The sequence below is a fragment of the Oncorhynchus kisutch genome, linkage group LG3 (assembly GCF_002021735.2).
Source record: "Oncorhynchus kisutch isolate 150728-3 linkage group LG3, Okis_V2, whole genome shotgun sequence".
In the NCBI taxonomy this organism is placed as follows: domain Eukaryota; kingdom Metazoa; phylum Chordata; class Actinopteri; order Salmoniformes; family Salmonidae; genus Oncorhynchus; species Oncorhynchus kisutch.
This window is the reverse complement of record NC_034176.2, coordinates 42,158,645-42,184,536: the sequence shown is the minus strand read 5'-3', so window position 1 is coordinate 42,184,536 and position 25,892 is coordinate 42,158,645. Positions and strand designations below refer to the sequence as shown.

The following is a 25,892-nucleotide window of genomic DNA, read 5'->3' as shown; positions in this document are numbered from 1 at the left end:
TGGGTGTTCAATGGGGAAACATCAAAGTAACTGAAATTCTGTATCCTCAGCTTTCTGAAGGAAGTGTAGTTTTGACAGCATAGTCCTTTCAGATCTGTTATTTAGTTAGCTATTTCGTTAGTTAGCTAATATTTGTTAGTCAGTTAGGAAGCCATTTCGTGAGATAACGTTAGTTGGTAAGCTAGTTAGCTAGCAAATAACTTGTGAGATGGCTAGCTTGCTAGGGAATGGGGCTTGAGGTTGAACTGGAACCAGCCAGCTATATATACCCACAGATGTGTGCCCTCAATAATTCAACCTATATGAACTGTTGGAACCTATGAATAAATAAAACGTAGGATGACATGCAGACAACTGGGACGGCTTGAACGTCCAACATCATGTAACAAACTCTGGTGAATGTGTCCTCAGGTGTTTAATAGATTGTAGTGCTTGACTTGGTCTGAAATAGGTGCCGGTACGGTTTATATTTAGGTGCAGGAGTAAAAGGCGCTTAAGCAGCAGGAGATTTTAGGTGCAGGCACACCGCTCCGATGAGCTCCTGCCAAAGTCGAGCACTGATAGATTATATCTTTGCACTGAGCTGAGCTATCAAACGGTGGCTGGGCCTTGTCTTCCCCATCGGCTTTCACCACGTTAGAGAAAATGTGTCTCTCTGTCCTCTCATTTTCAATCACTGCCCTCTCATTCCCTGCTTTCTAATATGTATTATTTGCAGAATTTTCTTATCTAGATCTTCTTTCACCCTCTCTTTCTTGTTCACTGTCTTTTCCCTCTCTCACTTCATGTCTCCCGGTCTCTCTCCCCTCCAAGATAGTAACCATGGTTACCACCTAACATACAGTAATAACATGATGTTACCACTGAAACATGACTGTCAAATAAAGCACTACCAGTGGGCTAGTTTAGCAAGAATTTTCCACCCTACATTTTTTTTTTTACACGTACTTCAGCAGATGTCAAGGTACAATCATTGTGCCTCATGAAAAGGCATACAGTTAAAGTACCATCAAATCCCAAATAAATGGTTTTGCCCAACTCCTTCCCAATCCAATATCAATCTACACATACACTCTACAGATTACTACACATGGATAATCAATGAAGTCACTTTACCTCTCTCCATCCCATCTGCTCTCTCCAGCCAAACTTAAATCCCTGTCACTAGAATGGAATCGACTTTCCTGTCTCTCCAAATCAATGTCTGAAATACAAGCTTGGCCTTCGCTACTCACACCCAGCTTTGTGGTCATCTAGCTCACTTGGTATAGCATGGCGCTTGCAATGCCAGGGTAGTGGGTTCGATTCCTGGGACTACCCACACGTAAAATGTATGCACCAATGACTGTAAGTCGCTTTGGATCAAAGTGTCTGCTAAATGGCGTTTTATTATTATAGCCCCCATTTTAGACCGCTGAAGGCTTATTAGTAATTTATTATTTCATTATTATCCCTTTCATACATAGCACTGGAAAGTCGATAGAGATGCGTTTTAGAATGTTAGGGGGCTATCTTTGCACTGAGCTGAGCTATCAAACGGTGGGGCATTTTGTGAGGCATTTTGCTTTCTCGGACCGTGCTATTAGCATTTGAGTTTGAGTTTATTTTTATTTTTACAGGGACAGTGCACATTAATCAACATTTCAGTAAAAGTGCCGGTTTTAGCCAGCCGGCTAATTTTCAACCGCAGTCCCTGGGCAGGTTATTAAAAACAATTACAATATAGACAATAGCAACATAGAACAAGCAAGACATAGCAACATAGGACAAGCAAGACATAGCATACAGACAGAGCATCATAGGATGCTATTTGAACCATAGATCATATTATCCAATCTAATGGCCTAGTACATGTGTAGACTGGAGCAGGTCTTGGATCTTAGAGAGATGTTCTCTTCATTCCCTTTCAGGTATTAGCTTTGTTAGTTCGTAGAGGGAGGAAATACTACAATTTCACAATAGGCCTATGTGTTTTTATGCCTGCCAAGTATTGGGTTCTTGGAAACCAAAGTAGGTGAGTGTTAGATGAGTGAAACCGACAGACAGACTGACACCGACAGCCAGAGAGAGAAGAAGAAAAAGCAGGTAGAAAGACCAACGGGGAGGGTGAGCGGGAAAGAGAAAAGTGGAATATGTGGCTAGAAATGGTATGAGCGAGAAAGTGAATAGGTGAGGGCGAACATAGACGCGACACACGAGGGGAGCAATGTGTGTTGTAGTGGAAGTTGAGGCCCAACGTGATGTTAAATATGTTCTTTGAACCTTTGCTCCAGGGTTGTCTGACATGTAGTAGCAGTCAAAATGTTGGACACACCTACTCATTCAAGGGTTTTTCTTTATTTTTTACTATTTTCTACATTGTAGAATAATAGTGAAGACTTAAACTATGAAATAACACATATGGAAACATGTACAGTAGTAACCAAATATATTTTATTTTTGTGTTTCTTCAAAGTAGCCACCCTTTTCCTTGATGACAGATTTGCACACTCTTGGTATTCCCTCAACCAGCTTCATGACGTAGTCACCTAGAATGCATTTCAATTAACAGGTGTTCCTGTTAATTTGTGGAATTTCTTTCCTCCTTAATGCGTTTGAGTTAATCAGCTGTGTTGTGACAATGTAGAGGCGGTATACAGAAGATGGCCCTGTTTGGTAAAAGACCAGGTCCCTATTACGGCAAGAACAGCTCAAATAAGCAAAGAAAAACAACAGCATTACTTTTTCACGAAAGTCAGTCAATCTGGAAAATATCAATAACTTTGAAAGTTTCTTCAAGTGCAGTCGCAAAAACCATCAAGTGCTGTGATGAAACTGTCTCTCATGAGGACCGCCACAGGAAAGGAAGACCCAGTTACCGCTGCTGAAAAGTACATTCGAGTTAACTGCGCCTCAGATTGCAGCCCAAATAAATGCTTCACAGAGTTCAAGTAACAGACACATCTCAACATCAACTGTTCAGAGGAGACTGTGTGAATCAGGCCTTCATGGTCGAATTGCTGCAAAGAAAGCACTACTAAAGGACACCAATAATAAGAAGAGACTAGCTTGTGCCAAGAAACACTGTCCTTTTGGTCTGATGAGTCCAAATTTGAGATTTTGGGTTCCAACTGTCATGTCTTTGTGAGACGCAGAATAGGTGAATAGATGATCTCCGTCTGTGTGGTTCCCACCGTGAAGCATGGAGGAGAATGTGTGGTGGGGTGCTTTGCTGTTGACACTGTCAATGGTTTATTTAGAATTCAAGGAACACTTTACCAGCATGGCTACCACATCATTCTGCAGTGATACGCCATCCCATCTGGTTTGTGCTTAGTGGGACTATAATTTGTTTTTCAACATGACATTGACCCAAAAACCAACCTCCAGGCTGTGTAAGGGCTATTTGACCAAGAAGGAGAGTGATGGAGTGCTGCATCAGATGACCTGGCCTCCACAATCACCCGACCTCAACCCAATTGAGATGGTTTGGCATGAGTTGGACGCGGAGTGAAGGAAAAGCAGCCAGCAAGGGCTCCGCATAGGTGGGAAGTCCTTCAAGACTTGGAAAACTATTCCTCTTTTCTTTTTTTACTTACCTTTTAGTTAGTTAAGAACAAATTCTTATTTTCAATGTCGGCCTAGGAACAGTGGGTTAACTGCCTTGTTCAGGGGAAGAACGACAGATATTTACCTTGTCAGCTCGGGGATTCGATCTTGCAACTTTTCGGTTACTAGTCTAACTCTCTAACCACTAGGCTACCTGCCACCACATGACGCTGGTTGAGAGAATGTCTAGAGTGTGCAAAGCTGTCATCAAGGCAAAGGGTGTCTGTCTACTTTGAAAAATCTCAAATATAAAATATATTTTGATTTGTCTAACAATTTGATGGTTACTACATGATTCCATGTGTGTATTTCATAGTTTTGATGTCTTCACTATTATTCAACAATGTAGAAAATAGTTTTAAAAAATACAGGAAAACCTTGAATGAGTAGGTCCAAACTTTTGACTGATACAGTATGTCCCCGTGGATGTCACTTCTCTCCATGTAGATATTCACGTGTTTGCACACATACAGTGCACTAGGAAAGTATTCAGACCCCTTGACTTTTTCTACATTTTGGTACATTACAGCCTTATTCTAAAATTGATTCAATTGTTTAGTTTTTTCTCATCAATCTACACACAATACCCCAAAATGACAAAGACCATTTTTTTTTTTTTTTTTTTTTTTTTAATAATCATAATAATGAACCTAAATATAGCATTTACATAAGTATTCAGACCCTTTACTCAGTACTTTGTTGAAGCACCTTTGGCAGTGATTACAGCCTCGAGTATTCTTGGGTATGACGCTATAAGCTTGGCACACCTGTATTTGGGGAGTTTCACACATTTATTTTCTGCAGATCCTCTCAAGTTCTGTCAGGTTGGATGGGGAGCATCGCTGCACAGATATTTTCTGGTCTCTCCTGAGATATTCGCTCGGATTCAAGTCCGGGTTTTGGCTGGGCCACTCAAGGACATTCAGAGACTTGTCCCGAAACCGCTCTTCATTGTCTTGGCTGTGTATAGGATCATTGTCCTGTTGGGCGGGGAACCTTCGCCCCAGTCTGAGGCCCTGAGCACTCTGGAGCAGGTTTTCATCAAGGATCTCTCTGTACTTTTCTCCGTTCATCTTTCCCTCGATCCTGACTAGTCTCCTGGTCCCTGTAGCTGAAAAACATCCCCACCGCAGGATGCTGCCAGCACCATGCTTCACCGTAGGGATGGTGCCCGGTTTCCTCCAGATGTGACGCTTTTGGCATTCAGGCCAAAGAGTTCAATCTTGCTTTCATTATATCAGATATTTTTTTTTCTCATGGTCAGTCCTTTAGGTGCCTTTTGGCAAACTCAAAGCTGACTGTCGTGTGTCTTTTTACTAAAGAGTGGCTTCCGTCTGGCCATCTCCATGCAGGCCTGATTGGTGGAGTGCTGCAAAGATGGTTGTCCTTCTGGAAGGTTCTCCCATCTCCACAGAGGAACTCTGGAGCTCTGTCACAGTGACCATCAGGTTCTTGGTCACCTCCCTGACCAAGGCCCTTCTCCCCTGATTGCTCTGTTTGGCAGGGTGGCCAGCTCTAGGAAGAGTCTTGGTGATTCCAAACTTCTTCCATTTAAGAATGATGGAGGCCACTGTTTTCTTGGGGACATTGCTGCAGATATTTTTTGGAACCCTTCCCCAGTTCTGTGCCTCGACACAATCCTGTCTCGGAGCTCGACGGATAAATCCTTCGATTGGTTTTTGCTCTGGCATGCACTGTCAACTGTAGGACCTTATATAGACAGGTGTGTGCCTTTCCAAATCATATCCAATCAATTGAATTTACCACAGGTGGACTCCAATCAAATTGTATACACATCTCAAGGATGATCAATGGAAACAGGATGCACCTGAGCTCAATTTCGAAATACTTATGTAAATAAAGTATTTCAGTTACATTTTTGATACATTTTCAAACATTTCTAAACCTGTTTTTGCTTCGTCATCATCGGGTATTGTGTGTAGATTAAGATTTGTATTTGTTTAATCAATGTTTGAATAGGGCTGCAATGTAACAAAATGTGGGAAAAGTCAAGGTGTCTGAATACTTTCCGAATGCTCTTGTACATGTTTTGCACACACATGGTGCCAATATCGTTTCTGTGACATAAAGCCACACATCGGGGTTTGCGTTAGGAAAATGTGGCACTGGATATTTGATCAGCAACATTTGAATTTACCGGACATTGGAGAAATCTGCCGGACCCATATGCATTGGGGTGCGTAAGCTGATTAGATCATCCACCCAAGGTGCTCAGAATGACAGAAATCACATTTAGATTATGGTAATTATTAATCCTGATGAAGACAGCTTATCTGTCGAAACGTTGGATATTAGGTTATTAAATTATTGCATCTGAGCTACTAGAGTGTGCTGCTCTCCTTTCATTTTTCAGCTGTTCTACTCCGCTAGCCAGCCACCTAAATAGGTGTGTTTTTTTCGCCTCTGAATTATCATTAACAGAACATCCAAGTCGAGGACGCAACAATGTGTGTTCCTTCTTACCAAATTCTGAGGACCATCATGGGAAAAAAGTCCCCGACTAGCCTATGTCAATCTACTATCCTAATCACTAGCCTATGTCAATCTACTATCCTAATCATTAGCCTATGTCAATCTACTATCCTTATCCACTATCCTATGTCAATCTACTATCCTTATCCACTATCCTATACTATCTATTAGTCAGCTTGTCAAGAAATAAATAGCCCAAACAGACTCTGGGACAAATCAAAAGTTATTGATCATATACACATGGTTAGCAGATGTTAATGTGAGTGTAGCGAAATGCTTGTGTTTCTAATTCCGACAGTACAGTAATATCTAACAAGTAATCTAACAATTTCTCAACAACTACCTAATACACACAAATCTAAAGGGGTGAATTAGAATATGTACATGTCAATATATGGATGAGCGATGGCTGAGCAGCATAGGCAAGGTTCAATAGATGGTGTAAAATACAGTATACACATATGATATGAGTTATGTAGGATATTTAAGCATGATTAAAGTGGCATTATTTAAAGTGACTAGTGATCCATTTATTAAAGTGCCCAGTGATTGGTCTCAATGTAGGCAGCAGCCTCTCTGAGTTAGTGATTGCTGTTTAGCAGTCTGATGGCCTTGAGATAGAAGCTGTACTTCAGTCTCTCAGTCCCAGCTTTGATGCACCTGTACTGACCTCGCCTTCTGGATGGTAGCGTTGGGAACAGGCAGTGGCTCGGGTGGTTGTTGTCCTTGATGATCTTTTTGGCCTTCCTGTGACATCGAGGGCTGTAGGTGTCATGGAGGGCAGGTAGTTTGCCCCCGGTGATGCGTTGTGCAGACCCCACCACCCTCTGGAGAGCCTTGCGGTTAAGGGCGGTGCAGTTGCCGTACCAGGCTGTGATACAGCCCTTACAGGATGCTCTCGATTATGCATCTGTAAAAGTTTGTGGACCATTTGTGATGAGAATTTTGTTCTCGTGTTCATTAGCCAATTCAATTGTAATTACTCAGTCTGCTATATCAGGATTTGTAAGATACTGATATAAATATAGACAGACAGAGGCCCAGTCTACAATAGTACAATAGTTAAATGTTTATTCGCGGGAACGTTCTGCTTATCATTTCCTGTACATTGGTCTATATACCTCACATTTCGTCATAAATGTCCCTCTTCTCAGATACAATGGCAATATAGTTCACTTCTCACATTGTCTGCCACCTGTTAAACAATCTACTACAAGCCCAAGGTCTCTCCCCTCCCTGGGTAGGGACAGAATGTCCTGTAAGGAACACAGTATTCCAGCCGGTCTGACGATAGCGCCATTCGTTTCTGGACTTTCTGTTCTAATTCTTGACTAAAACTACACACCTTATATTTAGTATCATGATTATAATAAGATTCATACATTCATATAGTAACAGAGTAGTATTCTGTTTAGTTATAATTCTAAGCTAAATGTATACATAATTTAGTCATTATTCATAAAAATCCCATAACACCATTTCAGTTTGTCTGTGATGTGTACGCCAAGGAGCTTAACATTTTCCACTTTCTCCACTGCTGTCCCGTAGATTTGGATAGGGGGTGCTCCCTCTGCTGTTTCCTGAAGTCCACGATCATCTCCTTTAATTTGTTGTCGTTGAGTGAGAGGTTGTTTTCCACACTCCGAGTGCCCTCACCTCCTCCCTGTAGGCTGTCTCGTCGTTGTTGGTAATCAAGCCCACTACTGTTGTGTCGCCTGTAAACTTTATGATTGAGTTGGATGCGTGGGTGAACAGGGAGTACAGGGCTGAGCATGCACCCTTGTGGGGCCCCAGTGTTGAGGGTCAGTGAAGTGGAGATGTTTCCTACCTTCACCACCTGGGGGCGGCCCGTCGGGAAGTCCAGGACCCAATTGCACAGGGCGGGGTTGAGACACAGGGCCTCCAGTTTGATGATGAGCTTGGAGGGTACTATGGTGTTGAATGCTGAGCCGTAGTCAATTAACAGCATTCTTACATAGGTATTCCTCTTGTCCAGATGGGATAGGGCAGTGTGATGGCGATTGCGATATTTACATCAATGAATAAAACCTTTATTTAATTGGGCAAGTCCGTTAAGAACAAATTCTTATTTTCAATGATGGCCTAGCAAAAGGCCTCCATCGGGGACGGGTGCTGGGATTACATTTATAGGACAAAACACATAAGACAACAGCACAGCATTGTAGCAGCACAGGGTACAAACATTATTTTATTGAAGCAATTGACATTTTAGTAGACGCTCTGATACGTATCAACTTAGTAGTGAGTGCATACATTTTCATATTTGTCCCCCGTGGGAATCAAACCCACAACCCTGGTGTTGCAAGTGCCATGCTCTACCAGCTGAGCCACGCGGTAACACACATAATTCTCAAAGGGACCATTGATCCACCTGCTTGATACCGGACACTGTGGATGATCCAGAAGAAACGGTCTCTTATTGTGTCCCAGTGTGGAGATGTTCTGTGTGTTAACTCTGTTGTTGTTGTATTCCAGTGTATCTTAAATGGTTGTTGTTCATATTCTTGTTTTTGTTGTTGTTTTGCAGTTTGTTGCGAATGTGTGTTGTTGCAGTTTGTCTTTTTAATGAGAGTTTTTGTGTTCTAGTGTGGTCCAGGAGAAGTTCTGTGGCATCATCAACATCTGTGTGGAGGCGCTGCATGACGTGATGACAGAAGACTCCGACACAGGAACCCTCAAAGAGTACGTCTGGCCTGAACGCAACCACAGCACAACCACATTCTGACCATCGCTTGCCCATAGCATGACCACAACGACAGTCAGTAGAACTGATGACAGAAATGGAAGTACATGTGATGCAACATGGATTTAGTCTGATCATTTAAACTGTGTGAATGTGAGAAACAGAAAGCAAGAGCCACGGTGTCTGTGGTTAGAATCTGAGGGCACTTTCATGAAATAAGAATCGGCGGTAGGAATCTGAAAGACATCAAACCCAAACGCCTAAAGAGAAATTTCGATCAAGAAATGTAATCCCATAAGGAGTAGGTGTGCTGGTTCAACATAACATCTCTCTGTGGCTGTGCCAATCTGGGGATTTAATGGTGCGTGAAATGGCACAGGGAACAATGGTGCACGGCGTAATAGTGTTTACCCCCAGACATATGATAGCAGCCCTAGCGCTACCGATCCCCGCCCAGACAGCAAACTGGCATGCGGAGTTCACACTTCAACTCCTCAAGTTATTTTGGCTGTTGTTGAAAGTTGTTAGGAATCAGCTCTGCGCATCCTAGCAAATGGAAGTTTCTTGCTTGTATTGTTTGCAAATGCAATCAACGGACACACTGGTGGAAATAAAAAGTTGACGCAAATAGTGAGGGATTACTGGGTAGTTTGTCACCACCATGCTTGTTTATTTGTATGCCTGAGTGCGTATCCATGTGTGGGTCATTCTCACAAAACTGACATTTGACCCACAAAATCGTGTCATTTTTCACGACATTTCCTCTTGGATCACTGAGATTAGATCTGTACTTATCTGTTTCATAATTATTATTATGTTTTTCGATCAGATATTATGCATTTTACCACAATTTCCACAAAGTTCTCATTACCGTAACGGTCCAAAAAAGTAATCAATTTCAAATATATGTTTTATGTTGCGCCACTAATTAAAGCCTGAGTTAAACAACATTTCAAACATTCATGCATTTTAGGTTTTTCTAATTTAACATTTTATATAAAAAAAAATACCTGAGAATTTAATCCGGATGTATTTTGGTCATGACAAAAGATTCGGGATAAAATGTATTTAAAATAAGACACTTTGCCAAAAACGAAACATCTTAGTCCTCAGAATGATAGTTGATATTTGCAGATGCATCATGGTTTTGTAGCTCAATTTGCTATAGACATGTTTGAAACTGGTTTCATGAGAATCACCTGTATAAATATGTATGTGAATGAATGTGTGAATGTTTGTGTATGCAGCGATATATGGTGTGTATGATATACGAGAGTGATGCCGCAGTGTCGTCAGTGCATCATAGGTTTTAGATGATGTCATGCCCTAAGGTTCTCTCCCCTCGAAGACTCTTCATCACAGTCACCAGGTCTATGATACATTCGCAACTGCGTTATCAATCACACGGCTGCATGATTCATGGGCCTATCGTTGGGCCATATGTGTAGGCGCATTGTACATGTGTCTGTCTGTGTGTAGCGCGCTTGAATGTATGTGTTCGTGCGTAGGGTGCATGTATATGTTGGTACATGTCTGTCTGTCCACGTGTAACTATGTGTGTGTGTTTCTCTCTGCTAGCTGTATGTTGATGAGCCATTTCGAGGAACCCAAGCTGACTGACGATGAGGAGCCTCCCACAGAACAGGACAAGAGGAAGAAACTGGTGAGTCTACACACACACACACAGACACAGAGCACAGTGTGTCCTGTTAAATCACAACAACAGCATTTTCTCCCCACTGCAGAGCGTGTTGTAATTTGGTTTTGTTTCAAACCATTGGCACCTTTCTGAGCCATGTTTCTCGCTTTACATGTCTCCGTCCTGCTGTGTGTCTGTGGACAATCATGGTTCCTCTGCAGGCTCCACAGGTGGTTCACAGTGGGTAAAATAATAACGCTATATATTAAAGTATGACTTTACTCTACCAACCGCCCGCTTACCCTCCTAAACAGGTTGGATAAGTTGGTGTGTTGGTGCACATCTACGCACAGGGGTGTGTGGGAATGTGTGTGTGTGTGTGTGTGTGTGTGTGTGCGTGCGTGCGTGCGTGCGCGCATGGTTTTGTTAGCATGTTTGTTTGTGTCGGCACTGTGGCAGTGTCCCACAGCACTTATCACCTCAGCCCAGACCCCTGATGTTTCCCCTGAGGGTAAGACAGCAGTGCACAAAGCTACAGCACTATAACACACACACAGCTGGCACTGCTTGTTCCAGCGCAGCTCCCTTGAAGAATGGTCGCTGTATTCAGTCTGACTCTTTCTCTCTCCGTTTCTCCCCCCCCCCCCCCCCCCCCCTCGGACTTTCTCTTTCTCGCTCTCTCGCTCTCTCTCTCACACATTCTTGATCTGCTTGCTAGCCAGCAAGGGGAGAGCATAGTCGTTTTTTAAGTGTGGAAGAGCGCTAAATGTTCTGCCTTAGATCCCCAGTCCAACACGGAGATATCTCACACCTGCACAGCCGCTGTGTGCACTCAAGCATGGTTTCTAGCAGGTGGGTTTGCTTCAGTGGTTATGTGATCTGGGACACAGCCCCCTACCACCAGTGTGACAGTAATAGAATGGAACATGGCCCAGTCGGAGCACTCTTAGAGTCTAGAGTGTAGCAAAACACACACACTCCTGCTCACATCTCTAGTGCTGCTCGTGGCAGGGCGGAAACCCTGTCCCCCTAGCCTCCATTAAAGAGACAGATTAACTGAGCCTATGCGCCGCCCTGCGTACCGTTCTCAGAAGGGCATTGAAATAAGCAGCAAAACCATGTTTTTTTTTAAAGTCCACTTGTTTTTAACCTTCACTTTACCTTTCATGTTGCGCTTATCATATTTAGTCTCCTCGGGAGAAAACCGTCACAGGCATTTCAGCTATCCAGAAGCTTGTAAAGGTTGTTCTGTGGCGCTTACCATAGCATTAGACAAGGGTCTCAAGCCTCTTCAATGGGAGCTGTTTAAAAGCAGCAGACATACTTCAACAGGGGGGACAATGACTAAACCTCTGAGGTAGAATGGACAAACTGCACTAAACTGTCTAGACTGACACCAGTCTAACACTAGACACTTGCTCCTCAATCGCTATTTCGATTCAATATTTTAAACATTGATGTTTCCAGACCTCACAGACCAGACAATCAACACATTAGCATGCCAGTGAGTGTCTCACCTGCACAATTGAATAACGTTGTGTGTCTGTGTGTGTGCATGCAAGCGTACCCTGTTTGTGTCCTCTGTGTGTCACCTGGCAAAATTGTATGCAACATACTCTGTGAGGTAGCATTTGGCCTGTGTGTGTACCTGTTTCTAAGTGGCATGTTTATGTGCTGCTAGAGTGTCCCATCAACAGTGACCTTTGGCTAAGTGACGTCTGGGGCTCCCTGTGACCACTCCATAAGCCACGGCGCCTGGTTGTACTGCAAGTGTAGCTTCACTTATTAAACACTCGAAGTGTGTGTGCGTGCGCTTGTGCCTGTGTGACGGCATATCCATATTTGTATCCCCTTTGTTCAGGTGCTGCACAAAATAGTGCAGAAAATGTATCATCTGTAACTCTCATGCTCCCAAAACTTGATATAGTGGTATTTTATGGAAATGGGTATGGTCTCGATCTCCATTCGGGGACGTTCAGATGTCTTGTATAATGGAGGCTTTAACAAGAGCATGTGGAGATGTGGTTTAGTTTGTCTGCAAGCAGGTAGGTGTTGTAGTGTCTGGAGGTGCTGCTGTTACGTTTCCCTTTCTCCTCCTCCTCCTACTCCTCCTCTTTCTCTTCTAGCTGTAGCCTTTCTCTGAACTGGCCTGAAGCTAAATTAATAAACACCATTTTGCACCATCCAACCACTGAACAAGCCCATAGGTGTGGAAAGTTTATTTTTTTGAAGCTGCTAACAACTCTGAACTCTATTATTGCCGTAGAAGTGCCAACTCGTTAAATCAGTGGGCCTAGGATGGAAATTATCCTATCCTGAGACGCAACACTGCCTGGCTTTGTCAATCATGAATGGATGTCAGTAGGAGACTTTTGTGTAAGTGAGGTTACATGCACAAATTACATGCCGGGGTTCGGCACTTGAAGCGTAAGATATCAATGTAGTGTGTATTTGTGAAGTCTGGGTTGGTTTAGAAGGAGCAGACGTAACAGCAGCAGTTGTAACAGTGTTTGTGTGTGTAGAGCTGGCACAGGCATTCATGCAGTAATATGGACTCTTAAAGGGATAGTTCACACATTATATTGGTCCCATGACTTGATTGGGGTTTGTGCCACAAACATTATATTGGTCCCATGACTTGATTGGGGTTTGTGCCACAAACACTAAAAGATTAGCATGTGGACACATTGACGCAACTAAACCAAGGCACGGTTTGATGTCACGCCTAAATCACATACTGCTTACAAGGTAAGGAAACCAATATGTCATTGTGTCATTTGGGTGAGCTATCCCTTTAACAACGTGATGAAACTTTGTTGCGCCTTGATGAAACTAGCAAATTGCCTTGGCAACCGCAGACTCATTCGGCAGTCGTCCCCGCACAATGCAGCAGCAGCAAACATAGAAATAGAATGTATTAATTACATTTCTATGGCAGCACATGCAGTCAGGAATGAAGGAGAGGAGAAATGTTTGGGGGAAAAAATGTGGCGGGCCAATTACTGTCATCCAAAATTCCATGACCCTCACAACTGTGTGTGTTGCCCGAGGTTCAACTCTCACCGGTGTGTGTGTGGTGAAATATCCTCAACTCTCCTTTTCAGTCTCTTCTCATATTAATTATATATACTTCACCTCTCGCTGTAGAACCTCACTAATGTACAGACAACAGCCAGGAAGACGGAGTGAGCTCTGTCATACCTCCCTCCCCCCATCACTCCATTCTGCTCTCAATCTACCTCTCGATTCATTTCTCTCCCTCTCCATTCCTCTATACGACCTTGCCCCTACCTTCTTTTTGTCCTCCTTTCCCTCCCTCCTTACATCTTTTCAGCCATCACTCCCTCCTTCCCTCCATCCATCCCCCCCTCCACCACTACTGAAGTAACTACTTCTACTGTTAATAAACAACTAAAATATACTATCCCACTACTCTTTATAATACAGTCACTACCTCTGCTACTACACTAGTCTCACATTTTAAACACTAGCCTCTATCAATTTTAACTTCTACACTTCTCCCACTGACATAAAAATACATTTGGACAGCTTTTTCTTGCGAAATCTACCTTTCTAGTTCTTTTGTTTTATTCATGCCTGGAGGTCCCTCTGCTTGCAGATGATGGTTGTATCTTTTCGGATGAAAAGATTTCCCCCTGCTCTGCTGTCTGAATAAAAGATGAATAGAATAACAGAGGGATAAATCTGAAGTTGCGCTGTGTTGTTCCCTCAGACTTCTGCTGTTTCTCTTCCCTCTTTCACTGACAGACAAACCCGGGTGGAGCGCTACCCTGGTGTGTCTTGCCATCAGTCTACTATGTGTGTGGGTGTGTGTACTAGCAGGGTGTGGTCGTTCAGTGTGTGTGCACGTGTGTGGTTGTACTAGTGGGGTATATGTGTGTGTGTTTTTACTCCCTCTACCCTGTGTGTGTGTGTGTGTGTGTGTGTGTGTGTGTGTGTGTGTGTGTGTGTGTGTGTGTGTGTGTGTGTGTGTGTGTGTGTGTGTGTGTGTGTGTGTGTGTGTGGTCAAAGCAATTTGGATAATGCTTGCTCATTGTAGTGTAAGAAAACCAGGACTCAGAGCTAGGCCATTATCCAACTGAAATCCCCACTGTCTTACAAACACACATAGTCCTAGATACACACACTCTGTCTTTCACAAACGCCATACCCTCAGATACACAAACTCCAGACAGAGACACTGTACAGCACTTTGAGCAAGATGGAGAGCACATCGATGGTGGGTGGTGGACAGAGACGGAAACAGAGCATATAAAGAACATAGACATAGGAAGACATAGGAACATCAATAGGGGTGGGGGCAGCACTTTGAGACGAGAGCATCAGGGATAGGTGGAGGAGGCGAGAGAAGAGGGAAACAAAAGAAGAGGCTGAAGAATTGACTAAGAGCAGAGGCAGTGGCGTGATGGGCACAGTGTGGAAGATGGAGTAGGAGGAGGGATGCTGAGTGACAGATGATGGAGTGTGCTGGAGTCAGAATGTGGAGTGACAATGTGGTATAGATGGTTTGGTTCAGAGGCTATTCTGAATTTTTTTATTTGATATTTACTGTTCAGGCGTGGCAGCCCCGTGCAGGACACAATTGTCTGCCTCTTTTGGGAGTTTAGGCCAGGGTAACTGCTATAGATGTAGGATTCAAATGGAACTGGATTTGATTTGTGCACGTGATTGTACGTGAATCTGTCTTTGGAGTGATTTTGGCTGGCCCATCTGCTTTTTGACCAGTGTGCCTGTAACTGTGTATGTGTGTAGCCTCCAAAGGAGATTTGGAGCTTGGTTGTCACAGTCCTTCCCGCTCCCCAGTGGCAAGCTCCCTAACTGGGTCACATTCCAACCTCCTCCTGGCTTCTCCAGACTTTTCATTTTTGTACAGTTATGTGTCTGTCAGGAAATGTCCCCCGGAGCATGTTGGAGGTAAAGACAGTCCTCTAAATCAGCTTCATGTTTATATTATTAAAGATGTTATCAAGTATGAAGTGGAGGGGAAAGAGGGACACACACTAAATATCAACTTGAAACACTCAACTTAAACTATCAGTCAGCTAAAAGCATTTAGATTACATATAACCCGTGTTATGAAAAAAATACAACAGTAGAATAGTGATGAGGGAAAAATCGATAGTTGCATATCGGGATTTTTGACGATGTGTCGTTTTGACTTTCGCAATATTATTTTTGCATTAGTTGGCTGTATATGCACCAACTCCAGTCATCTTCTTTCATAGCTTGTTCTCTGCATTCTTTCGAAATGAGACCATATGTTTTGGCACTTTTATTTCCCTGACTGATCCAAACTCGTTCTCAGTTGTCCCTCTGCAAAAGACGGTGAGCGTATGGTGAGCAATATGTTTGAAACATCAAATTGCAATAAAATCACAATATAGAATCGCAATACTTATCTTATCAGCACCTAAGTGTCATCGTATCGTGAGGTCCTTGGCAATTCCCAAACCTACAGTAGAAGAAGTGAAGAAAAACAATATGGTTGAAAACCGGTCGTAATGGGTCAGAGCTGGACTTTTTCAGTGTGTTCAGTTGGTTTGTTTTGGTTCTGAGTGGTTGTGATGGCTCTCATTGATCATTCCATCCTCACACTTTTCTCTGTGGGATCACAAGATTTACTGTCCTGAAACAGATGACATGGAGTGAAAGAGATGCACCGCTGCTTTTGTTTTGGCCTAAACATCACTGTGTACGCTTTAAAATTAAGAGGAATAATTCTGAAATGACTGTTTTTGTCTTGTAATTTCCTCAAGAGTTTCTCAAGGGTTCAGCTTTTCCTAGCTACCATGTGTTACTTCTAAATAGCAGAAGAAATATGGCACTACTTTTACTGGAAATGTCTTGTCTTGTGGTATGTCAAATATATCCCTAATCTCTTTTAACCCAGAACTAATGTCTTGCATAATTGGCCAGATGCTCAATTAAGTTCTGTGTCCATACATATTAAGAGAAGATATGAATAAATGCTAGGAGTGGAACCAGAAAGAGGAGCTCCACCCTCTCTCGAAATTGTGATTTGTCCAAATAACAAGTGACTAAAAAAACCTAAGCCCCTGAACTAATGCTGCTTGTTATCACACGCATCCCATTGCAGGATGACCTCTACGGTACCATAATGTTTACATCATTTTATCTCTCGTAAACAGACTATGACCGCCCTTTCAGACTCTCCTTCAAAACCATACAAATACCGCATTCACCCAATCCTGATTTGTCCAAGTTTACCAGTGATGGAAATACCCAAACACCAAAACTATTGCTGCTTGTCATCAATTGGTGTTTATATTATAAATACAGATCTATGGTACGATTTACGTTAACTTAGTCTGTCCACAAGAGATGAACTTGCCCCTGATCATTGACCTGCCCAAATAATCCTGTTTATGAACCATAATGTGAATGACAAAGTTGGTTTTCCTCTTTTTGTCTTGCAGAGCCCCCATTAACTCTTATACTCTGAGCGTCATCCTCTAGTAGCCTGGTATTGCTTTCCAGTACTCCCCAGCTGATGGGTTAAAGGCACCCCCATACTTGGTTTGGATTGCTCCTAGCAGAACTCAGCAAGGAGATGCGAAAGTCTGTGCCTTGCATACTTCCTTAATAAAAGACCCTAACTTGAAAAGCGAGAAAAAAGCGGCAATATTACTGTTTCTCGCTCTTGAGACTCCTTAGCAACAACATAGCCAGTATACACTTTCCCAAAATAGTCAGAATTGTTCTGATAAATCAAGAAATCTGTAATTACGTGGAACAAAAATATAAATGCAACATGCAGCAATTTCAAAGATTTTAGCGAGTTACAGTTCATATAAGGAAATCAGTCAATTTAAATAAATTCATTAGGTCCTAATCTATTTATTTCACATGACTGGGAATACATATATGCGTCTGTTGGTCACAGATACCTTAAAAAAAGGTAGGGGCTTGTATCAGAAAACCAGTCAGTATCTGGTGTGACCATCATTTGCCTCATGCAGCACGTGACATCCCCTTCGCATAGAGTTGATCAGGCTGTTGAATGTGGCCTGTGGAATGTTGTCCAACTCCTCTTCAATGGCTTTGCAAAGTTGCTAGATATTGGCGGGAACTGGAACACGCTGTCATACATCGATCCAGAGCATCCCAAACTGCTCAGTGGTTAATATGTCTGGTGAATATGCAGGCCATGGAGGAACTGGAACATTTTCAGATTCCAGGAATTGTGTGCAGATCCTTGTGACATGGGATTGTGCATTATCATGCTGAAACATGAGTTGAGGGCGGTGGAGGAATGGCCCGACAATGGGCCTTAGGATCTCGTCACATCTCTGTGCATTCAAATTGCCATTGATAAAATGCAATTGTGTTCGTTGTCCGTAGCTTATGCCTGCCCATACCATAACCCCACCACCATGTTCACAACGTTGACATCCGCAAACAGCTCGCCCACACACCAAACACGCTCTCTGCCATCTGCCCAGTGCAGTTGAACCCGGGATTCATCCGTGAAGAGCACACCTTTCCAGCGTGCCAGTGGCCATCAAAGGTAAGCATTTGTCCACTGAAGTCGGTTACAACGCCAAACTGCAGTCAGGTCAAGAGCCTGGTGAGGACGACGAGCACGCAGACGGTTTCTGACAGTTGATGCAAAAATTATTCGATTGTGCAAACCCACAGTTTCATCAGCTGTCCGGGTGGCTGGTCTCAGACAATCTCGCAGGTGAAGAAGCCGGATGTGGAGGTCCTTGGCTGGCATGGTTACACGTGGTCTGTGGTTGTGAGGCCGGTTGGGCGTACTGCCAAATTCTGTAAAACAACGTTGGAGGCGGCTTTCATACTCTCACACTCTCTACATACGCTGCTGCTAATCTTTATTATCTATCTTCATTAGGGTTGCAAATGGTCGGAAACATTCTGGTAAATCTTCCATGGGAAGTTAAGCTCGGGAATTTGGGGAATTTTGCTTAAATTCATCAACAACAAAAAATGCTTATAACAGTGAACCTTTCTTGTGGGATATGCACACAAGGCAATTCTAGGTCTTGTGGCATATTTTGGTTAAACTATCCCTAATTCAATGGAATTGCAACCCTCTGAATGCGCAGGGCATTCTTCCATCACATGTACAGCTGATTCTCAAGATCTTGCACACTAATGAGATGCTATTGAGCCCACACTACCACACTGTCTGAGCTAAGGACTACATGCTTTCTGGTAAGTTTTGATTACAATACTGGGTGGGGAGAATATTTTTATGGCATACATGATTTCTTGTTAACTAGTAAATAGTAGCGTACAGAAAAGTTTGTTTAAATCATTTCTAACTTGTTAACAATTTCTGCTAGTTAGTTTTTGCTGCCATGTGGGTTTTAGCTTGCTTGGGCCTGCTAACTGAGGACTGTTAATTCACCTGTTTCCATACATGCTTTATTTAAAAAAAAAATGTATCTTACAAAAGAGTTGTTTAATCTAATTGCTTAACTATTTATCTGTACATGGAATTGTATTTGTTGTTATTTTACTCATTTTTTCCCTATTCTTTACAGGAAAATGACATGGGCACTATCTGATGTGTGGAGACATTTCACTGCAGCTAATGTAGAAGGAAAAGCTGTGTACATTTGCAAATACTGTGCCAAATCATATGTGAAGAATGCAACAAAGATGCAGAATAATCTGGCCAACTGCATAAAGTTCCCTCAGTGCTCACAACAAACAACCTCTGACAAAAGTCCCTCTACTTCTATTTGAGGTGAAAATGATGAATCAGACACTTTATCGATAGCAACAGCTCATGGTCCTCCTGGAATCAGAAGTTTTTTTGACTCAATGAAGGAACGTAGTCAGAGAAATGCTGATGAATGTCTTGCTCGAGCTGTGAAATGCAACTGGTTGACATCTGATGCTCACAGGCAATGGGTATTGGAAGAGATTTCTGAATGTTCTTCGCCCAGCATACACCCCTCCAACCAGATATGCTTTATCTACTAATTTGCTGGTGTAGGTCAAGCAAATCATAGAAAAAGCAGACTGTATTGCAATCATCTCTGATGGGTGGTCGAATGTTCGTGGGCAAGGAATAATTAACTACATCATCTCCACCCCTCAATCTGTATTCTACAAGAGCACAGACACAAGGGACAACAGACACACCGGTCTCTACATTGCAGATGAGCTGAAGGCAGTCATCAATGACCTTGGACCACAGAAGGTATTTGCACTGGTAACAGACAATGCTGCGAACATGAAGGCGGCTTGGTCTAAAGTGGAGGAGTCCTACCCTCAACACCCATTGGCTGTGCTGCTCATGCATTGAATCTGCTCCTCAAGGACATCATGGCACTGAAAACAATGGATACACTCTACAAGAGAGCCAAGGAAATGGTTAGATATGTGAAGTGTCATCAAGTTATAGCAGCAATCTACCTCAGAAAGTAAAGTGATATGAATAAGAGCACCACATTGAAGCTGCCCAGCAAGACTGTTGGGTTGATGTTGGCATCATGTTTGACAGTCTCCTGGAAATGGCCATATCACAGTCTGCCGATATGGACAGCCCCATCAAGAGGTTCCTCCTGGATGATGTATTTTGGGAGAGATTTGCAAGCAGCCGGAAACTCCTGAAACCTATATCACTAGCCATTGCACAGATTGAGGGAGACAATGCCATCCTGTCTGATGTTCAGACTCTGCTTGCAGATGTAAGAGAATAAATCCGTAATGCCCTGCCCACTTCACTGTTGTTCCAAGCAGAGGAAACTGCAGTTCTGAAATACATCAAAAAGCATAAAGACTTCTGCCTGAAGCCCATACACACCGCAGCGTACATGTTGGACCCCAACTATGCTGGCAAGATCATCTTGTCTGGTGCAGAGATCAGCAAGGCCTATGGTGTCATCTCTATCTTGTCTCGTCACCTTGGCCTGGATGAGGGCAAGGTTCTTGGCAGCTTGGTGAAGTACACTTCCAAGCAAGGGCTTTGGGATGAAGATGTAATATGGCATTCGTGCCAACATATCTCATCAGCCACCTGGTGGTTGGGACTTTGTGGATCTGAGGCTCTTTCCGCTGTTGCCTCCATCATCCTCCAAATTCCACCAACATCACAACTGGTCCTTGTTCTGGAACACACACACCAATGCACGCATCAGGCTGACAATACAGGGTTGAACAATTGGTTGCCATCCGGTGGACATTGAGGAGGTCCAGGGAGAGGACATGGAAGCCTGAGGGGAAGACAACCAAAGCTTTCATTTCTAGACAGATGTCTGTTAAAAATGTTTTTCGGCGATGCAATGGATCATTGGGGATCATTCAGTATTCCCTTTTGCTGTTCTGTGGAATCACCCCATGTGAAGAGTCAACTCATTTAATTAAAGTACAATTCGTAACTTGATTTTTTTATTTCTATTGGAAGTATTTAATCATTTGCAATTATGTCTACTTATGATAAGGTTTATGTTTCTGTCTCCGTATAATATGATAAATATATCCAATGGAAAAAACATCTACCTTTAATGGTATTACTGTTAATTTTCGATATATTCCCTTTAATTGCCACGGAAAGTTTCTACCTCTGAATATTCCCCAGAATGTGCAACCCTAACCCTGATTGCCTAGTCACTTTTACCTTACCTACATGTACATATTACCTCAACTTCCTCATACCCCTGCACATTGACTCGGTGCTGGTACTCCTTGTATATAGTCTCATTGTTATTTTTGTTTATTATTAGCTTTTTTTGTTTTTGTAACTCTTCTTTTTAATTCTGCGTTGTATGGAAAGGGCTTGTCGGTAAGCATCACAGTCAATTCTACAACTGTGGTATTCGGGGCGTGTGACAAATACAATTTGATTTGATTTTGACTTGCCTCAAGGAAAAACAGGGAAGAAAACTGAATAAAACCTTGCCGAACACCAAAACAAACAAAGTGTCACACATTGATGTCATAATATATGTGCAAACTCTTTTGACTTGGAAACATACCAGTACATATGGCAATGGCTTTTAAACTTTACCCTGTACCAGGCTAGTTTTGTCAAAAACCTAGTTGCCTCTACCAGGAAGCTGGAATGTCTACTTATGATAATTATCTTGGCCAGCAAGACAATAACCCCAAGCACACATTAAAATCCACAAAGAAAAAGCTAATTGGCCACAAAATCAACATTTTGCAAGGGCCATCTCAGTATCCGGACTTGAAACCCATTAAAAACCTGTGGTTTGAATTGATGAGGGCAGTCCATAAGTGCAGACAAGGAATATCAAGGATCTGGGAGGATTCTGTATGGAGAAATGATCTAAGATCCCTCTTTTTCTCTGAGCAATTGTATTCATATAAAATAACAATTTCACAAAAATCTTTTGCATACAATATAGCTCAGTTTCAATTATATTATAGTAATTTTTGCTTATCTTTATCAAAGGTGTCAATCATTTTGGACCTCCCTGTAGTGGAAGAATTGGGTCTTTGTGTGCTCAGTGGAAATTTGCACATTCACATTTTAAATGGACACCATTTAGCATGAAGAGGACATTTTAATAATAAATCATTATAATTATCTATTAATACCCTATAATACCCTCTTCTCTCATAATTTAGATAAATTACCCATATGGCTTTGGGTCTGAGAAGGGAGTGTTTGTGTCCACTTTTAACTTTAAACGTTCAGTAGGCCCTACACACAATTCAGATATAGCCTAGTATTTAATTGGCTGTAGGGGATGGACACCATCTCATAGGAAAAATAGTTTTCAGACTTTTCAAGCATTTGATACTTTATGAGCAAGGAACTCAAACCACTGCACAAATCATGCATTGACATCAATCGCAGACTTGCAGGAAAGTTCACATTGCTCACGCTTATGAGGTTAAAATTGGACCCAGAGAGAATAGAAAAACATGAAGGATTTTATTCATTCTATGCTCACCTCTTGATCTTAACCTCTCCATCTCCCTGACTTAATTCACCACATAGTTCCAGACCCTTTGAAATACAGCCCAAGGGCCATATGTATGAAGCATCTCAAAGTAAGATCTAGGAATCGGTCCCCATTTTCAACATAATTGTATTAATTTTGATCTAAAAGACAAAACTGATTCTAGATCAGCACTTCTACTCTGAGACGCTTGATACATATAGCATTGTTTCATGGTGTATCTTATCTTTGGCTCTCGGCAGTACTGTGATACCTCAGCTTCCATCAGAGGTGCCCATTGAGGCGTCAGCATGCTTCAGTTAGGCTGGGCAAACCAAACAAGTGTGCTCTAAGACCTTCCTTGAAAGATTTATCAAAAGTGGCAATAGTGCTCTATGTCCATTTTGAGACACCGTAGCCAGTATACTGTACACTTCCTCAAAATAGTCTGAATTAATCTAAGATAACTCAAGAAATCTGTCAAAAATGTTGCCATTTTTGCAGAGGAGATCTTAGTCGTGCAATTTTAGATCCAGCTAATATGTTTGGTGCAGTATTTCACAATGAAAAAATGTGCATGAAAACAAGACGGCTCTCATTGAATGACAACAGAATCTATTGAAGTATCACTATTGTTGACCAATCACCGACAAAGGGGTGTAAACTTGGGCAAAAAAACTCAGCTTTCCTCCGGAAAAAAATGTTGTGTGCCCGAACAGCCGAAAAAACTCTCACCAAAAGAAAAGTAACAAAATGTTGTCATAATATATGCACACAAATGTCCAAACCGTTTCAGCTGAGAAGCATGGGGTCTTTAGTATGCGTGATGGTGAGAGGAGGCTCCTCCACCCCCACTCATGCTATTAGAGAAAGCACACATACATATACAAACACACAAACAGGGGCTACTGAAGCCATCAGGAGAATGTCTAATTTGGGGCTCTTTGAAGTGGGAAGATGGTGAGCCTGGGTGTCAACACCCTTTCATCTATCTCAGTATGGAAAGACGGGGAGCACATGGTCTCCATGTGAAGGAGGACAGAGGATGATGATGAAAAAGCGAGCCTGGATCTGACCATGACAACCTCCAGAACGACAGGCCTGTCTTCAACTACAGTACCACACCATGTGGCTCTTCACAACCTACTCGACCCATTCCAGTCGGGTTTCAGAGGTAGACACAGCACAGGTTGCCTTGGGTAAGGTTCACCACCTTATGAATGCGGACCCGGGACTGCCAGCATCCTCTAATTGCTGGGCCTTAGTGCAGCATTTGACATGGTCAGACATGCCAATCTGCTGGACCGCATGGAGAAGTTCTTGGGCCTGTTATGACCTGAACCAGTCCAGGACAATGTCTCTCTCACTGATCACTCCCAGTTTGTAGCCATCGGTCCTAGTAGGTCAGACACAGTGACGATCTGCCAGGAGGTCCCTCAAGGCTCGGTCCTAGAAAACAGTAGCGGCTCTATCTGCCACTGAGAAACATCTTGAGGAAACACGGACTGGGCTTTCACTTTTATGCCGACGAGACTCAGCTGTATGTCTCAAAAACACTGATACTGCCAATGCCACTGCACTCTGGGTCAGTTGCCTGCAGGACATCAAAGTGTGGATGCAGCAGAGTTTACTGCAATTAAACTGCAAAAAGACTGAGGTCTTCCTTATTGGCTCTCATACCATAATTAACATCAGCAGCTACAGCCTCAATATTTGTGGTGTCAAGGTCCTATCCTCCATTGAGGTTCGCAACCTGAGTGTAATAATTGACAGTTTGCTCTTGTTTGAGGCCCACATCAAAAGTGTGACCATCTACAGAACATTGCCTGGTTATGACCTATGCTGTTACAACCCGCTGTTGAGAAAGTCATCCACGCCTTTATCTCATTCCATCTGGACTATTGTAATGCCCTGCTTGTTGGCACATCTGCCAAGCGCTTAACCTCTCTGGGAAATGTGGGACGGTAGCGTCCCACTTTGCCAACAGCCAGTGAAAGTGCAGGGCGCCGAATTCAAACAACAAAAATCTCATAATTAAAATTCCTCAAGCATACAAGTATTTTACACCATTTTAAAGATAAAATTCTCGTTAATCCTGCCACAGTGTCTGATTTCAAAAAGGCTTTACAGCGAAAGCACTACAAACGATTATGTTAGGTCACCACCAAGTCACAGAAAAACAGAGAGGAGTCACAAAAAGCAGAAATATTGATAAAATTAATCACTAACATTTGATGATCTTCATCAGATGACACTCATAGGAATTCATGTTACACAATACATGTATGTTTTGTTCGATAAAGTGCATATTTATATCCAAAAATCTAATTTTACATTGGCGTGTTATGTTCAGTAGTTCCAAAACATGCGGTAATTTTGCAGAGAGCCACATCAATTTACAGAAATACTCATAATAAACATTGATAAGAGATACAACTATTATACATGGAACTTTAGATAAACTTCTCCTTATTGCAACCGCTGTGTCAGATAAAAACATTTTAAATACGGAAAAAGCATACCATGCAATAATCTGAGTACAGCGCTCAGAGCCCAAACAAGCCATAAAGATATCCGCCATGTTGTGGAGTCAACATTAGTCAGAAATAGCAATATAAATATTTACTTACCTTTGATGATCTTCATCAGAATACACAGAATATAAGTTCCGTTACAGTCCGTAGAAACATGTCAAACGAAGTATAGAATCAATCTTTAGGATGTTTTATTATAAATCTTCAATAATGTTCCAACCGGAGAATTCATTTGTCTGTAGAAAAGCAATGGAACGCGAGGTAACTCTCACATGAACGCGCGTCATGAGCCCATATTGGAATGGCAACTACAAACCTCAGATTTCCCACTTCCTGGTTGGATTTTTCTCAGGTTTTCGCCTGCCATATGAGTTCTGTTATACTCAGACATCATTCAAACTGTTTTAGAAACTTCATAGTGTTTTCTATCCAAATATACTAATTATATGCATATTCTAGATTTTATGGCTGAGTAGCAGGCAGCTTACTCTGGGCACCTTATTCATCCAAGCTACTCAATACTGCCCCCCAGTCACCAAGAAGTTAACCTGTAGTGACGCCCAGCCCGTGAACGGGACCGTTATCATCATCTGACACTAATTAGCATAATGCAACGGACATAAATCTTCCTAGAATATATTCCTATTCATGAAAATCACAAGTGAAATATATTGGAACACAGCTTAGCCTTTTGTTAATCACCCTGTCATCTCAGATTTTCAAAATATGCTTTTACAGCCAACGCTAGACAAGCATTTTGATGAAAGTTTATCATAGTCTAGCATAGCATTATGCCTTGCTAGCAGCAGGCAAACTTGTCACGGAAATCAGAAAAGCAATCCAATTAAATCGTTTACTTTTGAACTTCGGATGTTTTCACTCACGAGACTCCCAGGTAGACAGCCAAATTTCATTATTTCCCAAAATATTATTTTTGTAGGCGAAATAGCTCCGTTTGTTCTTCACGTTTGGCTGAGAAATCGCCCGGAAATTGCGGTCACCACCACGCC

The 25,892-nt window shown here is 42.4% G+C and overlaps 1 protein-coding gene across 1 annotated transcript in view; it reads left to right on the top strand.

Moving 5' to 3' along the window:
- ipo11 (importin 11) overlaps positions 1 to 25,892 on the top strand; it is a 232,990-nt gene that overhangs the window by 174,765 nt on the left and 32,333 nt on the right. Inside the window, exons 27-28 of the mRNA XM_031806455.1 lie at positions 8,689 to 8,784; positions 10,364 to 10,448. Coding sequence (XP_031662315.1) covers positions 8,689 to 8,784; positions 10,364 to 10,448 — 181 coding nt within the window. The remainder of the gene's footprint in view (positions 1 to 8,688; positions 8,785 to 10,363; positions 10,449 to 25,892) is intronic.